The sequence below is a fragment of the Diabrotica undecimpunctata genome, chromosome 1 (genome assembly GCF_040954645.1).
Source record: "Diabrotica undecimpunctata isolate CICGRU chromosome 1, icDiaUnde3, whole genome shotgun sequence".
NCBI lineage: Eukaryota > Metazoa > Arthropoda > Insecta > Coleoptera > Chrysomelidae > Diabrotica > Diabrotica undecimpunctata.
This window is the reverse complement of record NC_092803.1, coordinates 30,333,657-30,354,716: the sequence shown is the minus strand read 5'-3', so window position 1 is coordinate 30,354,716 and position 21,060 is coordinate 30,333,657. Positions and strand designations below refer to the sequence as shown.

The following is a 21,060-nucleotide window of genomic DNA, read 5'->3' as shown; positions in this document are numbered from 1 at the left end:
GAAACAACCTATGCAAACCTAGTATAAATCTTGGAGTCTGCTAAATTTCTAATTGATGTTACTGCTGGGTCTGTCTCAATCTATAGTAGCTCTGGAGAAATCAGTGATATATTAACGTTGCCCGTTGTAACTAAGAATGCGGTGCCAGATCTACTAGAAAACTTTTTAGATGAGTTTCAAAAGATCATTGCTGTCAGGTAGATTCTGACAGAGATCTCTTTACCAATACGAAGGATCTGTAGTAAGTTCATCAGATGAGTTCAAAATCACTGAGGTCGACCAAACTACTGAAATTCTTGTTAGTGAACAAACTGGAATTAAAGTAAAGAGAAAAGGCCAAATAGATAAAGAAGAGTGGAATAGGCAGAAAACGCTAAGCTGCGGTTATTGGGCAAAGGCTCAGTCGGATTCAGAAAAAATACGAACACAGGAAAATTTGAACAAAAGTTTAATAAAGAACATAAGGATTTAGGTCTATGGTGTTCTAGCCTTTCTGTTAAGTGTAAAAAGGGAGACCCAGATAGTCATTTAAATGCCACGAAATCAATGATGACCAACGAGACTTACTGTTCACGACATTTTGGGCCAAACGTAGCTGGGAATCCAAACAAACATAATAATATGTTCTAGAAAATGCTTTACCACAATAACCTAAATATTCAAAATCAGATTTAACTAAGGATTTTCGAAATGAAAAGCTCCTATTACTTTTCTTTTATAGCAGATTCTGTAAAAAAACAAATTTGCACACAAATGTTTCTAAACACATTAAATATTAGAGAAAAACAATTAAAATCATGGACATTCAAAAAGAATCGAGTACTACAGAAACTGTTAAGTCCTGTTCCTCTACTGAGCAAAATGGCCAAGTGCTCTGCGATTCGAAAGGCATAGAGGCCTAAAATCACACTATTGTCGCTCATTTACGGGTAAATTGTACCTAGAGCCAGTTTGATGCAATGTTTGAGAAATGCACAGGCTGTACTAAGTTAAAAACAAAAAAGCGGTATCATGGCATACGTTCCAAAAGGTTTTCAAGAAAATGAAGTTATCTATTTACGCGCCGAAAAAGGATCAGTGTACTGAGTGTACTTTATACAAAAACAGAACACTAGATAAATAATCTTTTCAGAAACATAATAAAAAGATGAAAGATGCTAAAACATCAAAGGAGACTGACAAGGATATTGCTTTATCAGACACAGATACCAAATACAGTAGATTTACAGTCGGTTCTTCTTTCCCCTCGCCTGAATATAGCCGCCAATTATTACAAAACCAAGTTGAAAATTCATAAACAAGTATATTATAATCAAGCTACCAGAAATGTAACTTATTTTGTACGGCATGAGATGGAAGGAGGGCTAAAGAGTGATGTGGTTGCCACTATTTCAGATAATTTTATAGTTAATGAAATTGGTATTCAAAGCTCACTAAAAAATATATTATTTGGAGTGATAGGTGTACTTACTAGAACAGAAATGCAAAGCTGTCAAATGCATTACTCGATATTATTATAAAATACAAGATTATCATAGAATAAAAATATTTAGTGGTTGGTCATATACATACAGAAGTAGACTCTGTCCATTCAGCAATTGAAATGAAACTCACAAATCGTAGACAAGTTTTCGTCTATGCTAACTACACAAGCATTATTAAAAGTGCATGAATTAACCATCCTTCAGGACGATTTCTTTTCAATGTAATACATCTACCTATAATAGTATTAGACCAGGATTGAAAACAGGAAATCCATGTGGCATTGAAGTGACCTTTTATCAATACACACCAGAAGAAATAATTAATTTTAAACTTTACCATGAATGATAATTGGAGTGAGCTTCTACAACGGACAAAAAATAATTTAGAAAACTGAATGCCCAAAACTGTACAGAGGACCTTGACCTATTGAAAATTCGAAGTATGAACACCTTCAAGAATTAAAGCAGTTAAACTTATTATTATAAATGAAATTATTCTATTGTATTATACCTTATCCTAATAATTTTTTTGTTTATTCTTGAAAAAATTTTTCGTATGTAAAAAAAACAGCAAATATTAAAGTATAAAAGGTCGTATTTCAACTTAAATGGCGTAATAAGTTAAATTACTTAAACAATGATTTGATGCATGTAAGCAAGTCGTGATTTCAAACGAGTAAACTTATTGTAAAACGCCAGTTATTGGACACGAGACAGTTATTGGACATTACAGTGTTAACTTACGAGAATAAGATTTCTGCAAGTGCCAACAAGAGTATATTTCACTAGGTGGCACTACTCATTTCTATATTACGTTCATTCTTATATCTATGTTCTGCCTTTAACGGGTTTTGTGATTTTATATGATATAATTAACTGGACATAGCAGTAAAATTAATTTAGTAATCGATTTGACAGTTATTGGACAGCTGTCCAATAACTAAATTTGACCGTCCAATCACTAAAAATGGATTTTTTAGGATTGTAGTAAAATGCCTAAACTTAGAAAATATGATAAGATGAAACTTATAGAAGCTGTTAAGAATGTCCAAAATGGCACTGAATCATATAGAACAGCTGAAAAAAAATATGGAATTCCGAAGTCCACTATAGAATTTAAATTAAAACATCCGGAACATAAAGATACACTTGGACCGTCTCCTATTTTAACTTGCGAGGAGGAGAATACTCTGGTTAGGTAAATTCATTTAATTTATCTTAACCCATAGCATTATTTTATTTTACATTCAATATTCCAGATGGATACAAGAAACTGCTTTAAAAGGTTTCCCCAAAAAGGCTAACGATTTAAAAAGCAGCGTGCAAAAATTTTTAATCGAAAATCCGCGCCCCAATAACTTTAAAGATAATCGACCTGGAGATGGATGGTTAAAAGTAAGTCACCAAAAAAATGTATTTTAATCTGTATTCATCGTTTGATTTTTTTTAGGGATTTTTGAAGCGACATCCAGGGGTTTCTAGAAGGACAAGTGAAGGTGTGACGGCAGCTAGCGCTTGTGTATCTGAACGAGACATCAAAAACTGGTTTAAAAATATTGAAACCTATGTTAAAGAAAAACATTTAGAAGAAGTTCTAACTGATTCATCAAGAATTTTTAATGGAGATGAGTCAGGATTTCAAATATGTCCATCTACTGGAAAAGTATTTGCTATGAAAGGTTTCAAAAATGTTTATAACGTTGAAAAAAGCTCTTCAAAAGAAAACGTCACTGTGATGTTTACGTTTTCAGCAGACGGTAAAATTTGCGTGCCTATGGTTACTTATCCTTATCAACGTATTCCTGAAAAGGTTGCTAAAGGTATTAATCCTAAATGGGGTGTGGGCAGAAGCGATAATGGTTGGATGACGGCAGAGACATTCTATCAGTATATTGCGAATGTTTTTTACCCACACTTAATTGAAAATAATATTAAGCTTCCAGTTATTCTTTTTGTAGATGGGCACAAGAGTCACTTAAGTTACCAATTAAGTCTATTGTGTAATGAACTGCAGATTGAAGTGATTGCACTTTATCCTAACGCCCCAAGGATTTTACAACCCTGTGACTTTTCTATTTTCCGTCCATTAAAAGAAGCTTGGCGGCAATCAGTGAGAGAATGGGAAGAACAGCATCCAGGAGGGGTAGTGAATAAGGTTGTATTTGCTTCTATATTGGAGCAAGCTATAAAAAAAGCTGTAAAACTGAAACAGTAGTAAATGGTTTCAAGGCTTGCGGATTGTTTCCATTTAATGCAGATGCTATTGACTACACAAAATGTTTAGGCAAAGAAGTAGTAAAAAATTTAATCATTTCAGATCATCAAAAGAAACCCAAGATGGACTATAATACTTTTGTAAATATCTTAGGTCCTGAAAAAGTTCATAGCTTAGAGAATTTAAAAGAAAATCCAAAGAATAATCTACCTAGCGATGATAATTTGAATTTGTTGTTCAAAATTTGGAATTTTTTTGAACATGATCCAAAACATTCGGATAACCCAATGGTTCTAAAAAATAGAGACACAAACATTAATATTATTCAAAATGTGGTTATCACATCTCCCGTTAAAAATACTAAAATAAAAACATCAGAACAGAGTGGTATTGAAAATGTAAATATTTCTGAGAGTAGCAGTACCAATGATATCCATTTTCAACAATATAAAACTAATGTTTATGACTTACCCTCTACAAGTAAAATTTTACAAATAAAAAGTAACTTTTTAACTTCTCCTACTCTACCGGAAAGAAAAAATAAACGTAACACGGAACGACTTCCTTTTGCTATTACATCTGCACGATATCAAGAAATGTTACGGAAAAAGGAGGAGATAAAAGAAGAGCAGGAAAAACAAAAACAAGAAAGGAAACGGAAAAGAGAAGAAAAATTAACCATAAACCAGTGTAGCAAGAAAAAGAATTCAAAAAAAGTCAAATATTTTATTTGTTCAAATGATATTCAATTGAACAAATTAAAATGCGATGACTGTAATCTTTATTATCACGAATCTTGTATTCCTGTTAATCATAGATAGCATATACCTAACGATGGTGATCTATTTATATGTCACAACTGCTTCAATCTCCAGGATAGTGATTCTGATGCTAATAACAGTAACCAAGACAGTGAGGATGAAGACATTGACGAACTTTTCACACAATACAAAGAAGCACAAAAGCATTTATAAAATTTAATTGTGTCAACTGTATATAGGTACCCCATACCGCACAGAAATCTTAGGTTTTTCCTGTAATTTTCATTTGTTTCTAGTTTTTTATTGTGTTAAAGCAGTCGTCCAATAACTAATTTTGAGTGTCCTGTAACTAAATAAACTGTCCAATAACTATAATTTTTGTAACTATTTTTAATAAATATATATTGACAAAAAATATTTAACACATTCTTTAAATCCTTTTATCCATATTGTAATAAACTGTTTAGACTACCTTTTGTATAAATTTCAATTCAATCTGCAGAGAACAATGTGAATTACTAATTTTTAAAGTTGAAATTTTCTTAAGTGTCCAATAACTGTATGGTTTACCCTACTTAATTTATACATACAGTTTTAAACAAGACAGAGATGATCAATATCATTATACTTATTCATAGTTGAGAATGTGAGACATCTTAAGGAAAGTTCTTTTGAAATAATTATTTTCAGTGGCTAATATATCTATACTTTAAAAATCAGCCTAATGGTTTGTTGACAAAACATGTGTGGTAAAACACTCGTGTGTTTAGAACAATTGATATCACTTCGATGAGAAATAAGGTGTCCTTTTAAGGAACGTCCTTTTAAGGAATTGTCCAATGTAGGCAATTTGCAATCCTGACAACGGATTCTATAGACTTCATTGATTTTATCTTGTTTAGATAAGGGAGTCTTCGTGGTGGAGAATAAAAGCAGCTACACAGGGTAAGACTGGTCGTCACTCGACATTGAGGAGTAGTCAGATTAACACCTCAGTGCCATTTGATGGTGCTTGTATTTCTAGGGAACACGATACTGGTACATCAAGAGTAAGGGGAATAGGCAGATTGATATCCTGAACTGGAATGGAACGGTATGTCTCTTGATAATGGCTCCAAAATGGGCCGAAACGTCGAGTTTCAAATTCCCAACTCGGTTCTTTCCGAGAACTAGATAATTTACATAATATTTATTATATATATATATATATATATATATATATATATATATATATATATATATATATATATATTATATATATATATATATATATATATATATATATATATAATTTTTAATTTTATTTGTAGTTTTTTTAACATATTTTTATTTTTTTACATGACACACTGTTTTACCGTATTATTTGACACATGAAACGCTGATCACATTACTATCACTCGATTTAAGATGGAAATTATCTAGATAAGCCGAAGTCAAATTCCTTTTACAATGAATGCGGTATATTGTACGACTATAGGTATTTAGCACTGTATTATCCCGCCAAATGTGCTGGATGCGGTTTGGTGCGGTCGTTCTAGATTTCCACTTGAAATCTCTCTAAAATTCGACCCACTTGCATCTGTTCCTGTAATATGTGCATAGAATCTGTGTTGGAATATTATTTGCCGAGATTACCATAAAGTCTCGAGGTTAAGCTGTCTATAAAATATAAACTCTTACTATTTGATTTCCTGCCAGCAATTCTCCAAACCAGAAACAAAGTCAAATATATTCATTTATTTACTGTTAAGGAGTTATAAATGATATGTACTATTACAGTATTTTAGCTTATTTAAAAAGATGCACCTATTCATAGTCATCCATTCTTATTAATTTTCCAGTTTGAATGCCAAAACGGTAACAAAAAATTGATTTTATGATTTATTGGTTATTGTAAAGCTAATATTAAAAACACCACACTAGCAAGTGATTATGAGAAATTTAACCAATAACTGAATCTGGACAAGAAAGCTCAGATAAAAATTAAAAAATCCCGATGATCTATCTTAAAACTTTTAGTATAATACTAGAAGGACGAAGGTGTCTATTTGACATACCAAATGGTATAACAGTTTACTACTGGTGTACATTTTTTGTTTAAAATTTTGATAACTTTGTCTTTCATCACCATCATCTACCTCTTTCGTTAATTACATTTCGTCATAAGTTTCGATTTGGACTGATACCCATATCAATCATCGTTTACGACATGCCTTCCACAGTGTCTTTCCAGGTCTTCTTTGGTCTTCATCTCCTACTCCTCTTTTTCTTTAAGAGCTTGTCTCCATTGTTCTGGTTTTAGTTCTACTTGTAAATCCCTTTTAGTATTTCCTAATAATACTTCATACATAAAGCACCAGGTTACCCTGTAGTTTTTCTGCTATCTGATTTAACACTAATGTAAAGAAATACCGAGCACATATCCCTGATGCAGTCCTACTTTTACATCAAATTTATCAGTATCTCCTTACACCTGTCCCAACACTAATTATTACTTCTTCATACATATGACCCACAATGTTTACATCCTCACCGCGAACTCATTTCTTACTGAGTGCGCATCACAGAATTTCTCGAGGAAGTCCACCATAGGCTTTTTTAAGATCAATGAATAATATATATTTTCTTTCTATATATTTGCATCTGTAAATCTGATTTTCTTTTTTGTATATAGGTATTAATATACTGTTTCTCCTTTCGTCTGAAATTGGTCCCAGTTAAATAATTTTATTAAACAACCCTGTTAGACAACTTGTCCCTATCTCTTATGAAGTTCCCCATACTTCTCCAGAGATGGTCCGTTTTCTCTTTCATTGTTTATTTTTTAAAATGCTTAATAACTTGCTTGTCTATTATTTTGGTAATCGTTGGCGATCTTAGATAGCTCAACTCGTTTTCCGTCAAATTTTTCATTTATTAACTGTCAAAGAACTTTTTCCATATCGCTTTTTGACATTATCTACGTGAGAAATTCGTCTTCATGGCATAATATTTTAATTTAAACTATCAGAAGACCATTATTTCATAAGTAGCGCATACTTTTAAAAGCATGTTTATCGTAAAACAATAATGTGAATTCCTCTTTTTCGAATTTACATAAATGCAATATCTTTTATCATCACATAACACTATCACACTTTTACAGGTTATCATCACATAACCTGTAGCGCCCATTGTTGAGTATATGCTCCTTGTCTCCAGTACTCCTGATCTTGTATCCTGTAAATTAAGTTTGTTTTATCCCTCTATATATCATTCATCCACCATATCAGAGGTCTTCCTCTACTTCCTTATGCCACACATTAAGTATGCCAATACAATATACGTGTAGTCCACTTAGCATCACATTCTTGTAACACTTACCTATTAAACCTAAAGCTAGGAATAATACTATTACAAAAATTAATAGTAAACTCTTCTTTGGGGCTTCCGAGGTCTCAGTCTCCTAAGCCCCTAGTCACTACTACACTGATTACTAATCAATGCATTACTCGGCGCTGTGATAATCGATAATCGGTTCAATCCGAAAGCCTGTTTATTTTAGCAGACAGTTTTTAGACATATAATACAAGACAGACTGACTGCTGCAATACTGTCGCGTTCCCCCAGTGCAATAGGGAAAACTGGCGCAAAGCAGTCCCTACATCTTTCTTTAATGGGTCGGGTTTATCGATCACGTGACCATATTAGTCATTTAGGTCACGTGGTCAATAAACCTGGCAAATTAGAAAGAGATGCAGGGGCTGCTTTACGTAAGTTTTCTCTGTCGCACTGGGAGAACGGGTAGGTATTGCAACAATAAGTCTATCTTGTATTATACATATGTCTATGATATAACCAACTACTAACTACTAACTATAACTAAACTAACCTTATTCGATTTTAGTTTAGTTTTGTACCCAAAGTAGGACCCAAGTAATTCCTGGGTCCAGGTTCCTATCTAGCATTCTTGTGACTGGACCATTATTGAATAATCCTCTTACTAGCTCATTTTCATGGTAAATGAGCTAGTTCAATTCGTGACTCCGTGGCTACATGAATTTTTTCATTGATAAAAGAACTCTTTAAGTCGTGGTTAAGTGTTTGATTACTGCTGCATCCACCGTCGATTATGCATTTTAGACTGAAATCTTTGAATCATATTTAGCGACGTTGGCTTTGCATAGCCCCATAGGTGTAGTCCGTAGAACCAGATAGGTTTGAGTATGTGTTCTTTAAGTCTAGATATGTTTCTCCCAAGTGAAACGTTGGTCAAGATGAAGGCCAAGGTATCTAGTGTCTGTTATTGTTTACATTTTACATTTTCTCTTACATTTTCCTTTCCTACAGGTAGCCATGTGTTGTGGCGGTTGGTAAGTGTCATTTTACTTGATTGTGTTTTACTTACTTTCGTTCTTTATTTTTTGTATCAATCACTGGGTACGTTTAGATGATATTGCAGGTTTTGTAAGGCTTGTATGAGATCTTCATTTACAACTAGTATTGCAACGTCACCAGCAAAGGAAACGTTTATAGTATTATTAGTATCTGGTATATCGGCTGTATAGCGTAAGAAAAGCAGGGGCCCTAGAACACTATCCACACTATTCTGCGGGACTATGGAGTTGATAGAACAGAGGTTGAATTGTTTGCCATTGAATTTTATAGAGAAAAATATACGATACGTAGGGTTTAAGTAGGAGGAAATAGTTACTGGATAGTGCTTTACTTAGTAAAGGAGACCTCTGTGCCTGACTTTGTCAAATTCTTGAGAGATGTCTAGGAATATAGCATTGCAGTAAGACTTTTAAATATTACATTTATTATTCGATGGACTTGTTGGGTAGTGTAGTAAGTTTACCGAAAAGCAGTAATCTTTTCAAAAACTTTGATTGTTAATTGTTCTGCTTTAGTTAGTTTGAATAAATAAACATGGCCTTTCATAAATATTCAAAAGCAAAAAGTCATTAGATTAAGTACTGCTCCGCGCGGTGACTATTTAATTGGTGCACGTGTCCCTCTTTCTATCTAACGTACTGAAATTTTATTGTTGAAATAAAAATTCTCAAACCGTGTCATGGGGTGGAGCACCATTCTGCACAATCCACATATTTTGCCTGATTACTAAGGGTATATTTTTCAAGTAGAGAGAAAGATTGTTTTGTAAAAATGATAAATAATTTTCTCCGTTTAAATTATTTGGAAAAAACACTGGTTTTACTAAACAACTGTTTAAAATTCTAGCCCAAACGTTTACTTTAAAATTATAATGATGGTGGGAATTAGGATTTACATCGACCCAATCATTAGTTTTGTGATGATTAGAGACTCCATTTTTTGTAAAGGTTGCTTTGTTGGTGAATAAAATATTTTTTATAAAGTTAACAGCTAGTATATTTTCTTTAAAAGCTAATCATAAAATCCTGTACATTTGGGATGGTCTCTGTTTATTATCTTCCTTGTGCATTTTTGAACAGGATTTCTACCTTCGTGCATTTTTAAAGGTTTATCAGTACATGAAGATTATGCTTCATTGCGAACTGCAAGAGTCGTCTTTCCCTTTCCTTCCTAGTACTTATTCCATAATAACATACTGGCAATTCTTCTGCGTCTTCTTTCACTCCTTTTTTTTGTGTTGAAATCAGCAATAAGTATTTCTTTAACTCTTAATACTTAAACAATTCGGTGGTTATCGTCTGATTTTGTCAAATTTTTATCCACGTTATAGATGAATCAGTAGGTACCTATATGTAAGTTTAGTTTTGTTTCGAAAATTTCTTGGTATATGCCGAACTTTTTTAAGCAATAAGACTGAGACTTTAAGTGACACAATCAAACATTACCAAACGTATCTACAAAAAATCTTCCTATGCCACCAAAAAGAAAAGACTAGGGCTACAAAATCTCCAAAGAACCACCACCAATGTGCCAAAGATGTCAAACACCTTTTACAGTCAACCATATAATCATAGAATGTCCAGAGTACACCTTAGCCAAGGCGATATTCAAGATACCCAACAGCCTGAAAGAAGCACTGGTTACAAAATTCAATGAAGTTTTATCTTTTTTAAATTCCTGTAAACTCTATAATAAATTATGATTTAATTTTTGTTACATGTACATACATCTACATTGTACCATATTGTTGTAAGTCATGACTTCTAAAATGTATCTTATTTTCTCTATTTGTATCATAAACCTACCGCTAATAACCCTAGTGGTTGATGCGGATAAACTAAATACAAAAAAACAATCAAACATTAACGATGAGCTTTTTCCAATATCAGTAACAGATCAATCTCTAAAGTTTCTTACAGAAGGCCCTATTAATGCTTTAGAAGTTTTTCAACAAAGTAGTGCTTCCGAATTTCTTAAACTACCAATTTTTTTGTAACAGTTTATATAGAGAGAGCTAGACAACAATTGTTAAGTATGAGAAATTGAAGTCAGTGAGCAAACAAAAGATGAAAAACTATGGAAATCCATTGCCTCTAGAACATTAGCTGAGGAAAAAGATAGTTTGAAAGCGTACGTAAAGAAAATAGAAAAAAATATAGATGAATCGTTGGCAATACATCTTCCAACGAATATTATAGCGATGAGTAACAGATTGGAAGATCTTAAAAAACAAGATACTTCTTTATTTATTATGTCTATATAAATTTTGTTAAAAAATATTTCTTCCCATCAAATAAAGTTATTTACTTCTCTTAATTCTTCTCTTCTCTTTTTGGCCACATTGCGAGAAGAGACAATGACAACTTAGAAAGATTAATTGTATGCGGAAACGTAGAAGGACGTAGAGGCAGAGGACGCTCACCTATCCGATGGTCAGATCAAGTACAGAAAGCCACTGGAGAGACGTTTTCCGAGTCCATGAGAGCAGCCCAAAATCGCAAGAGATGGAGAGAATTGACAGCCCGCATTGTAGGAAATCACGATCCTCAGCAATGAGGAAACGACAAGAGAGAGAGACTTCTCTTAACTAGTTATTAAAGTTTTAGGTAAGTATAATTAAAAATAACTCAAAATTACATCTATTTTATTTGTTCAAATAAATATAAACATTTTCAACATAAATGGACCTTTTTCGTCAGTCCTCTCTTTACCAAGCATGAACAGCAGGTACGTGAGCAGCATAAGCAACTGGAGCAACATGACCAACATGGGAATATTCTACAGCTGGGAGAGAGTAAGCGGCAACAACGGGTTGGTTGACGAGATCACTTCTGTAGCTGTGGCTTACTGCGGAAGATAGGGCAACGGGAGCTGAGTAATGGGCGGCAATGACAGGGGAAGCTTCGGCATATACGGCTGGAGCGGAGTGTACAGCAACAACTGGTTCACTAATGACATCTTTTCTGTAGCTGTGGCTAACTGCAGATGGTACAGCTACTTTAGCTACTACCTGTTCAACAACTGGAGAGGCAACTACAGCAGGAGCAGAATGAACTTCAATGACGGGTTCGCTGATGACATCTTTTCTGTAGGTGTGGCTTACTGCAGCTGGTACAGCTACTTTAGCTACTACTTGTTCAACGACTGGGGAGGCTACTACAGCTTGAGCAGAGTGAACAGCAACGACGGGTTCGCTGACGACATCCTTTCTGTAGGTGTGGCTGACAGCTGAAGGAACTGCTAGAACTGAAGAAGATACTGGAGCTACAACTTCTTGAACGACGGGTGAAGAGACTAGAGCAGGAGCAGAGTAGGCTACTACGGCAGGTTCGCTAATGACATCTTTCCTGTATGTGTGGCTGACACCGGAAGGAACTGAAGATAAAACTGGTACACTGTACGATTCGACTAGTGGGCTTTCTACATATACACCGCTTGGTTTAGCAACGGTAAGGGCTACGAGAGCAAACGACACCACCAATTTGAACATTTTGACAAGTAGGTCTGTGTCGTTGTCTTGAGACTGACTGACGAAAACTGATATAAATTTCTTGATTTTTGTGCTTTTTATACGGTTTTATCAAACCGGTACCACCCATACAACAAATGGAATCCAGCTCGTGACGTCAAACAATAAAAGTTTATTTCGAGTCTTTTCTTCCTGTACTGAATGAATTAATTAAACAGTTTTAAGTAATCAACCTTGCAGCAAGATTTTTGGTTTAATGTATGCGTGTCTATAACGGAGCAAGGTCGCGAATTTTGTAGCAAAAAAATAGATCGAATATTTGCATATATTAAATACATTGATTGTTAAGAAGATGCAAATATAATATCAATTAGCGTCACGGAAATCAAAATTTAATAATTTGTGTTAACAGTTTGGTATTTCCAAAATTTTGTTGTGTGTGGAATTAGCAATTTATATAAGAACAAATGTATAAAATGACATCATATTATTTGCAAAAAGCTGTTCACGGTATTTAAAATACTAAACAGATACTTTCTTTAGATGATCATGATTTAAATTTACTGGATTATCTTAAAAATTTATCCAAAATCTAAAGTAACAAATAATACAAATGAGAATACCAAGCAATAACACAAATGAGCTTTTTCTAAACATTCTTATTGAGTTATAGATATAAATCTAGGATTTTTTTTATTGAGATTGAAAATCTTTTAAAGGCTATACCAGGGTACTCGTGAGTTAGATTTAGAGTAGATGGAGTACATACAAATCTTAAAAAGTATATTGTATCATTATAGCAAAGTTTGTAAAAATAGTATGTAAAGAAATAAATCAATGACGCGAACTTATTTCATAGTTGCACCAAATAATGTATGTTTTTTGAAAAAGTACTTTAAGAATAATATATAAGCGTAAGCATCTTCTCTAGTTTTGTTGTATATGTATTGTATTCGGTATGTATTGTCGGTATATTCGGTATGACGACCTCAAAAACAGACTGGAGAGTACAGGAATGTGTTGGTAGGCACTAAATAGACGATTGCTCAACTACAAAGAAATAACAAGAAAAACGAAAACAATATATTGGCAACGTTGACATACGGAGCAGAAAACTGGATTTTAAACAGAATACACCAAAGTTAGATACAAGCAGCACAGATAAAATACTTCAGAAGAACGATAGGGGCAAAAAGGGCAACAGCAATGAAGAAATAAGAAACAGACTTAAAATAAATCGTCGCTTGATACCATAAAGAAGAAAAAATTGGCATGAAGCTAAATCAATAAAGAAAAATAGAAGGACTAGATTGAGAAAAGTAGACCAACAACGACATCGCAGAGATATTTAAAAATAAGAAAATATCTTGTCAGGAAGCAACACCAGTGGCGAAGAACAGAAAAGAGTGGACAAAATTCGACACTTAACGCTAGAAAAGCATTGATTGTGTATGTTTTTTAATTTTTTTCCATAATTATTTCATGTGTGGTATTACTTCTTTCCGCATATCTTCTTCTTCTTTTTTTAGCAGCTTCTAAGTGTCCTCTTCTAGAAGTAAGTCTTTTCCTCTGCGTTTACATTTTAATTTGTGTCTTTATAGCTGGTGCAACTGTTTTCCCGCATTTTCTTTGACATTGTCTAGCTATTTTTTACAGGTCAAACCAAATGATACTGATCTTATGTAACCTAGATCTCCACGATAAGACACGTTTAATTAACCTAATATTATTTTGTAACACTATAAACCACAAACTACCAGTGGTTTGTAAACCACTATACAAAGAAAACAAAGTAGCTATTAAATGTGGAAATAAAGCCTACAATCCATTTAAGACGACAAAAGGACTTCTACAAGGCTGTGCTATGTCCCCTACTCTGTTTAAAATATTCTTGGAAAAGACACTCAAACCATGGAGGAGAAAGTGCGAAGGAATGGGCATACCAGTAAGAGACGAATACCTATACACCTTAAGTTTTGCCGACGATCAAGTAGTCATCGCACAAGATGAAGAAGATTTCAGCTTTATGCTCAGAAAACTAGAAGAAGAATATAAAAACAACGGAATGGAAATAAACTTAGAGAAAACCGAATACCTAACAACAGAAAACAAGGATATGAGAAACATAGAGATAGACGAGGGAAGACAAATAAATAAAACAGATAAATTCAAGTATCTAGGAACCATAATATCGAACCAGGAAACAACAGAAGAAGATATAAACAACAGACTGAGACAAACAAGAAACTGTATAAGACAACTAAACTCAGTGTTGTGGGATAAGAACATTACGATAAAGACAAAAAAGAGAATATATAACACCCTGACAAGAAGTAGCCTGACATATGGGTCCGAAAACTGGACAATAAACAAGAGAAATAGAGGTAGAATAAGAGCAGTAGAAATGGAGTTCCTGAGAAGCTGTAGACTTACAAAAAAAGACAGAATTGAAAACGAAGAGATTAAGCGGAGAATGGGAGTGCAATCAGACATAATCGACTATATAGAGGAGAAGAGACTATCCTGGTACGGCCACGTCAGAAGAGCGGACAGAGGACGCTGGATAAACAAAATCACAGAATAGAGCCCGATTGGAAAAAGAAAGAGAGGAAGACCCCGAAGGTCATTCAGAGATGAAATCGACGAGGCTATGGAGAAAAGAACACTGCGAGATGGAGACTGGAATGACACCGAAAATTGGAGAAAACGGTTGAGTGAAGGAAGACAGTGAAAACTGTGGAAATCCTTAGTAGTAGTATTCTTTTGTCTGGCAACATATCCTACCCAAGACCACTTTAATGAAGCAGCGCGGTGTATTTGTCTACTTTTGTTCTTCTATATATTTCTTCATTGCGGACGCGATCTTTTAAAGTTATTACGTGCATCGTCGTTTCACTACACACTGTTACTTTCATTTTGTTGGCGGCTTTTATGGTCAACGTATTGTAATTGTCCCTAGACCGTATATGATCACTGAAAGGTGATGACATATGGTCTCAACATACAGGAATCCAAAACATGCTTTAAGATTTATGTGAATATTATTGTTCTTGGGGATAATTTTAAGTATAATAACGGCAGATCATGTCATATGGATTCTTCGTTCTACTTCCGCGTTTTGGTTCCCTCTGCTACTCAAACATATTAGACTATCTAGGTAAATATAGTCTCCCAGCGTTTTTATCACTTCCTCTTCCACAGTAACTGATACTTTCTTTAATGTAAGAATCTTGGTCTTGTTAGAGTCATATTCAATCCTACTTTTTTTGGAGCATTTTTTTAAACTTAAATCATTTTCTGTAGCTTGTTAAGTTCACTAATAATTATGATAATATGGTCCGTAAAGTAGAGGTGACTCAGATAAGATCCATAAATATTTATTAAGTTTTGCTCCCAGTTAAATTGCTTGAAAACGTCCTCTAGTGTGAATGTGCATAACTTCGGAGAAATCGTATCACCGTGTATATGTATTTTGTTACATTTTGTTTTCTTATTAATTTTTATTTCTAATTTAGCGTTTCCTTGTAATGCTTTAACAGGTTATATAGAGTTAATAATAAAAGAAAATTTTATTTAAAATTTTTGATTGCCAAGAGGCATTTAATGCATTTTTTTGATTTTGTAGATTTTTTGTTTGTTCTCATATTATTTTATTATTTAATTAATTTATAAAGTAACCTTTGGCAAACTTTTTGTTGTGAATCGATCGAACTGCAAATTAAGCTTAATACGTATTTTTTTAAATACCCTTAGCTGATCTTCATATATCTTTTTAATATCCTTGTTCACCGGAACTTTTTGGAGTTGACCTCCAATTCTGGTTCTTTATTACCAATAAAATTGTAATGTTAACAACCACTTCGCAATTTAATTTATTGTTGATAGCTGTGTCATTTTACGCAAAGTGCATTTATATAAAACAAGTTTATATGCAACATCATATACTATATTATATACATAATAATTAATATACAATTTCATATATCAGTAAACCAGATTATATAAAACTTAGCAGTGTTCTTTTATAAATTAGTTTTAAAAATTTTTATGAAAAGCTTACAGATAATTAGAGAAGAGTCCATTTAACATAGTTATTGGCCTTGTGCAGTGTGTAATACTAGCTGATTCCTATTGTGATGGTGCTGTTATTTTTTTTTATGTTTTCTTGTGGTGTTGGAAACCTGCACCGGCTAGCCCAATCGCTTTTACATACTGCACATAAACAAAAATATAGATTGTGCTTTTGCGTTCTTTATTGATAACTCAACAATGACATCCTAACCTGAGTCAGTTCTACAGCGTAAACAAAGGACGGTGTCTAAGCTCTAATACTAGCAACAATAAATATTAATAATAATTATCGTAAAATCAAAAGTTGCTTTTTACGTACTAAATCTGAGACAAATAATTTCTGCTGACTCTACTAAGGACTCTAAGGTTGAGAAAGAGTTCTTTTCATTATTAACTTGCGTATTGTTTACTTGATATTGAACTGAATCATGCAATGTTTTTGGTTAATATGGTGTGAATTCCTAGCTTATATTTTAATTATTAGTTATAACCTAAATATTAAAAAAAAAAGCTCTGTGTGGGATACTCCACATCTTTCGGGATCAAAAAAATAAAAAAAATGCTAAGAACCTCTTTATTTTATTTTCATTAATGTGTATCTATGTGCACTTAATATTTACAATAATCTTTTCCTAATTTATATAGTTATCCTGCAAACAAATTTCATTTTCTTCACTCAATTAACCACCCATATGTCACAAAAAAGTTTTATCCCCAATTATTTCTCTTTAAGAGCAAAAAATTTAACAAATTAAAATTAAAGATCTAAATTATGGTCCATTTTATAGATGGCATATACCGAGAAGAAGAAAAAAGGTACAACCCATTAAATTGATACCTCTCTCTCTTCAGTCCTTACCATCCGAAGGGAGTGTAGTGATCATTGTCATGTCATGTATTCTCCGTCTCCAAAAATGTCTATCTCTAGTCAAATTCATATATTGGTCTTTAGCTCATTTCTGTTATTTGAACGATCCATCTTGTTGGGGATCTTTCTCGTGATCTTTGAACCTATATCTTTCCTTGTTTTCTTATTTGTATCTGTAGAGTAGGGAGAGCGAGTTAAGTTCCACGGCACTTACGCCATAATTGACCCATTGTGCATCCTCCCTTGGATAGACAAAATAACAAAATAGTGTAGTTCTTCAAAAAATGAACCAAGAACGGGAGCTGTTAATCATTATCAAGAGAAGAAAGTTGAAATATCTTGGTCATGTGATGAGAGGGAAAAAGTACCGATTGCTCCAGTTAATTATCCAAGGAAATATTCAGGGCAGACGAAGCGTGGTGAGACGACTTATATCTCAGCTGCGCAATTTAAGAAACTAATTCCAGTGCACATCTAACCAATTATTTAAAGCAACAGCATCAAAGATACGAATAACAATGATGATTGCCAAACTCCGTAGCGGAGAGGGCACTTAAAGAAGAAGAAGCATCCTCCCAGGGAGCTGTCGTCCTTAGCTCATTGTCAGTCCTGCCATTTCTAGGAAGGTGAACAAGTCACCAGGAGACATCCTGGGCACTCCCTTATGTGAACAGGTGTGCGCGAGGACTCGGCGAACGCGTACTCTCGTATTAACGATAACTCCGGGCATCCACATAAAACATGCTCTCCAGTTTTGTCTTTTTGTTCAATCTTCCTACATAGAGGTGTGTCTACTAGCCCCAGTGTGTGAAGGTGTTTGCTTAGTGATAATGACCAGTTAAAAACCAACTGTCAAGCGTATGTTTTTACTGGTCATTCCCAAGTACTCCTTTGATGTTGACTTTTCAGGGTTACTTAGTGTTACCCTGGTAAGTCTACATCCTTGCTCTTCTTTCCGTCTTTTTACAGTTTGCGTATGCAGTTTCCCTCATTTCTATAGTGTTCTTTAACCCCCCTCAGGATGATGGTATTACTATCCGAAGCTTGAATTAGTGACTCGTGACACTTCATTACTAACCCTGATGTGACACGTGGTCTATTCAAGGTTAGTAGCGCTTGTCTGCTATATGTGCAGATTATTATAGTTTTCCTGGCTATGCCTTTTTGGGTTATATCTTCTGCGGCTATGGGTATACCAGCCAGTTCTGTCTGAACTACGCTAGCATTTTTGCGCATACCCCACTATATTCTTAGATTTAGTGATCTGGAGTATATGCCGCATCCTGAGCCTTTTTTCATTTTGCAGCCATCGGTGAATATGCAATAGGCATTTGTCACGTTTGTCTTCCTATGGTTCAATTGAGTCGCAGCCTGCCTGTAGCAGAGGTAGCGCATCCAGCTTTCCCCGCTAGAAACGAATTCTCAATCGTCTCATTCCTACATCAAGGTTTGCACCAGCTGGGCGCAGTCGAATCATTGTCACCAGCGCCATATTTTTGACATATATGTCTAGAGGCGTGATGCCAATGACCAACTCCATTGCAGCAGTTGGTGTTGATTTCATTGCACCTGTTATATTTATGCAAGCCATCCGCTAAATATGGTTTAGGTTGTTAATACCTATTGCCTGTAGCACTTTTGGTACCCAAGCAGTAGCTCCGTAAATAAGCATTGGCCTAATGATAGCAGTGTAGATCCAGGCGATCACCCTGGACGAAAAGCCCCAGGTGCGTCCGACTGTTCGTCGACATTGCTTATAGGCAATATATACTCTTTTAGCTTTACCATCTAAGTGTGAGTTCCATGTTAACTTCCTGTCAAGAGTAACACCAAGGTACTTCACTTTCAGAAAAATTTAGACTGTAGTTTAGAATCTTTGGTGGTATGAAGCCTGTGATTCCTCTTTTTCTGCTAAAGAGGACCATTGTGTAGAACCCGTTGCTGCTGAGTTGGTTAACCAGGATGTCTAGAACTATGTTCCAGAGGAGTGGTGATAGCACCCCTTCCTTTGTGCAGCCCCTCGTAACCAATTGCCGGTGTCCTCTCACCTACCACAAAGGCTCGGCGGAACTTCTTGCCCGTAGCGGCCGGTATCTCAATCAACTCCTTAAATACGAAGATGGACTCTCGAAACTTGAGATCCTCTTCGAGAGCGGCGGTCGTAGATCGTCCAGAAACCCCTGAAAACCAGGAGGACACTACGGCCGTACGACAGCATGAATCCTACATTAAGGTCAGTCAGACGGCGTATTAAAATGACATGTCTTTTAAAGAATTTAGATATGCTCTATATAAAGACGAAAAAATAAAGCTTCGTCGACTTAAAATTTTCATCTAAATGTGTATACAAAAACTACATATAAAATGTTTTGTTACAGTTTGCACCTAAAATTTTTAAAATTTATTTTGAAAACATTAATTCCGCTATAAATATTGAAACAATCGACTATCAAGACTGAAAGGTAGCAGCCAAATTAAAACTGACAGTTTCACGGATCTATCATGTCAATTGATGCATGAAAACATTTTAAAAATCTCCCCTTCGGTCCAGAGACTTTCTCTCACTGAACCTGTCGTCATGTCGACTTAAAAATCGTAATAAAATCAAAAGGGAATTCGGGAATTTCGCAAGGCACGTCTTTCATATAAAAAACTTTATCGACCCAATCAAACCGATCGTGAAAAAAGAAGTCACTTAGAGCCTTAACTTAAATCAATGGAGTGAAAGAATTTTTTCATCCTTTCTGTTCGGTGTTTTCTTTTCACATTTGATGCAGTTCTTAAAATGGGAGTTTGTTTTTCTCACATAGGACGTTTGTTATTTTGGGCACGTTTTTGTTCCGTTATAAAGTAACAAATCCTAAGTGAGGTGTAGAGTCCAGTCTCTAAGAACGTGAGCACATTCTCATAAAGCGATAAAAAAGCAATATAACATATCGAAATGATTTTATTGAGGCACATAATATAATCATTTAAAAATTAATATACTCAGAAATAAAAAGTAACGGATGTGGTAAATGTTACATTCTGAATTACATATTTAAAAATTTTCTGCCAAAATATGCCAAAAATGTAAATATTGAAATAAATGAAAATTTAACAAAAAGGATGTGCACCAATATCTTTTTCCTGTAGCATTTTTATATATTTTTCAACTTCAAATCTGTGTTTAAAAAATTTTAATTTCGAAATTTGTAAATAAAACAAAACAGCTTCATAAAAAAGCCAAGGGTACCAAAAGTCCAAGTTGAGCTTATGGTGGCACCCTCATTCTTTCTACAAATAATCATGATTTCTTTCCGGTAACAAAATATGACTTTCTGTTGAATGAAACCTTCTTTGAGTTTTCCTTAGTTTATAATAAGAAATTTAACCTAGAAATTATTTGCATTTATAAATCATTTAACTCTTCTGAAACTATTTCAGTACAGAAACAGAAATAGTTCAGAACAGATCAGAACCTGCTAAATGTGTTAGATAACCTGCCCAATAAAGCAGAAATATTCTGTGCCGTTACTTAAATATTAATAACTCTGCTACTTATACTACCCAACTGTCCTTGGTCAATATATTCGAATATTATGGTCTCACAATGCACGGTAATTCTCCTATAAGAACAGATCTGCAAAAATAATTGTGAAGCGTATATCAAGGAGTGAGAAATCTGAGACAATATAATTAATTATGGTATATGGTTTCAGTGAATATTACATGTACCATAATTGATTATATTGTCTCAGATTTCTCACCCCTTGATATACACTTTAAAATTAATAATGCAGGACTATCTAATCATAAAGCAGTATATACCAAGT

General features: G+C 34.2%; 1 protein-coding gene across 1 annotated transcript; it reads right to left on the bottom strand.

Moving 5' to 3' along the window:
- Window positions 1-11,464: 11,464 nt before the first annotated feature.
- LOC140447438 (uncharacterized) lies at window positions 11,465-12,399 on the bottom strand. Its single transcript, XM_072540088.1, has one exon. It carries the CDS (start codon window positions 12,325-12,327, stop codon window positions 11,545-11,547), a length of 783 nt encoding a protein of 260 aa, XP_072396189.1. The 5' UTR covers window positions 12,328-12,399; the 3' UTR covers window positions 11,465-11,544.
- Window positions 12,400-21,060: the final 8,661 nt, after the last annotated feature.

What these genes read in the sequence shown, in the direction of transcription:
- LOC140447438 (XM_072540088.1), bottom strand. Translation starts at nt 12,327, where the DNA reads ATGTTCAAATTGGTGGTGTCGTTTGCTCTCGTAGCCCTTACCGTTGCT.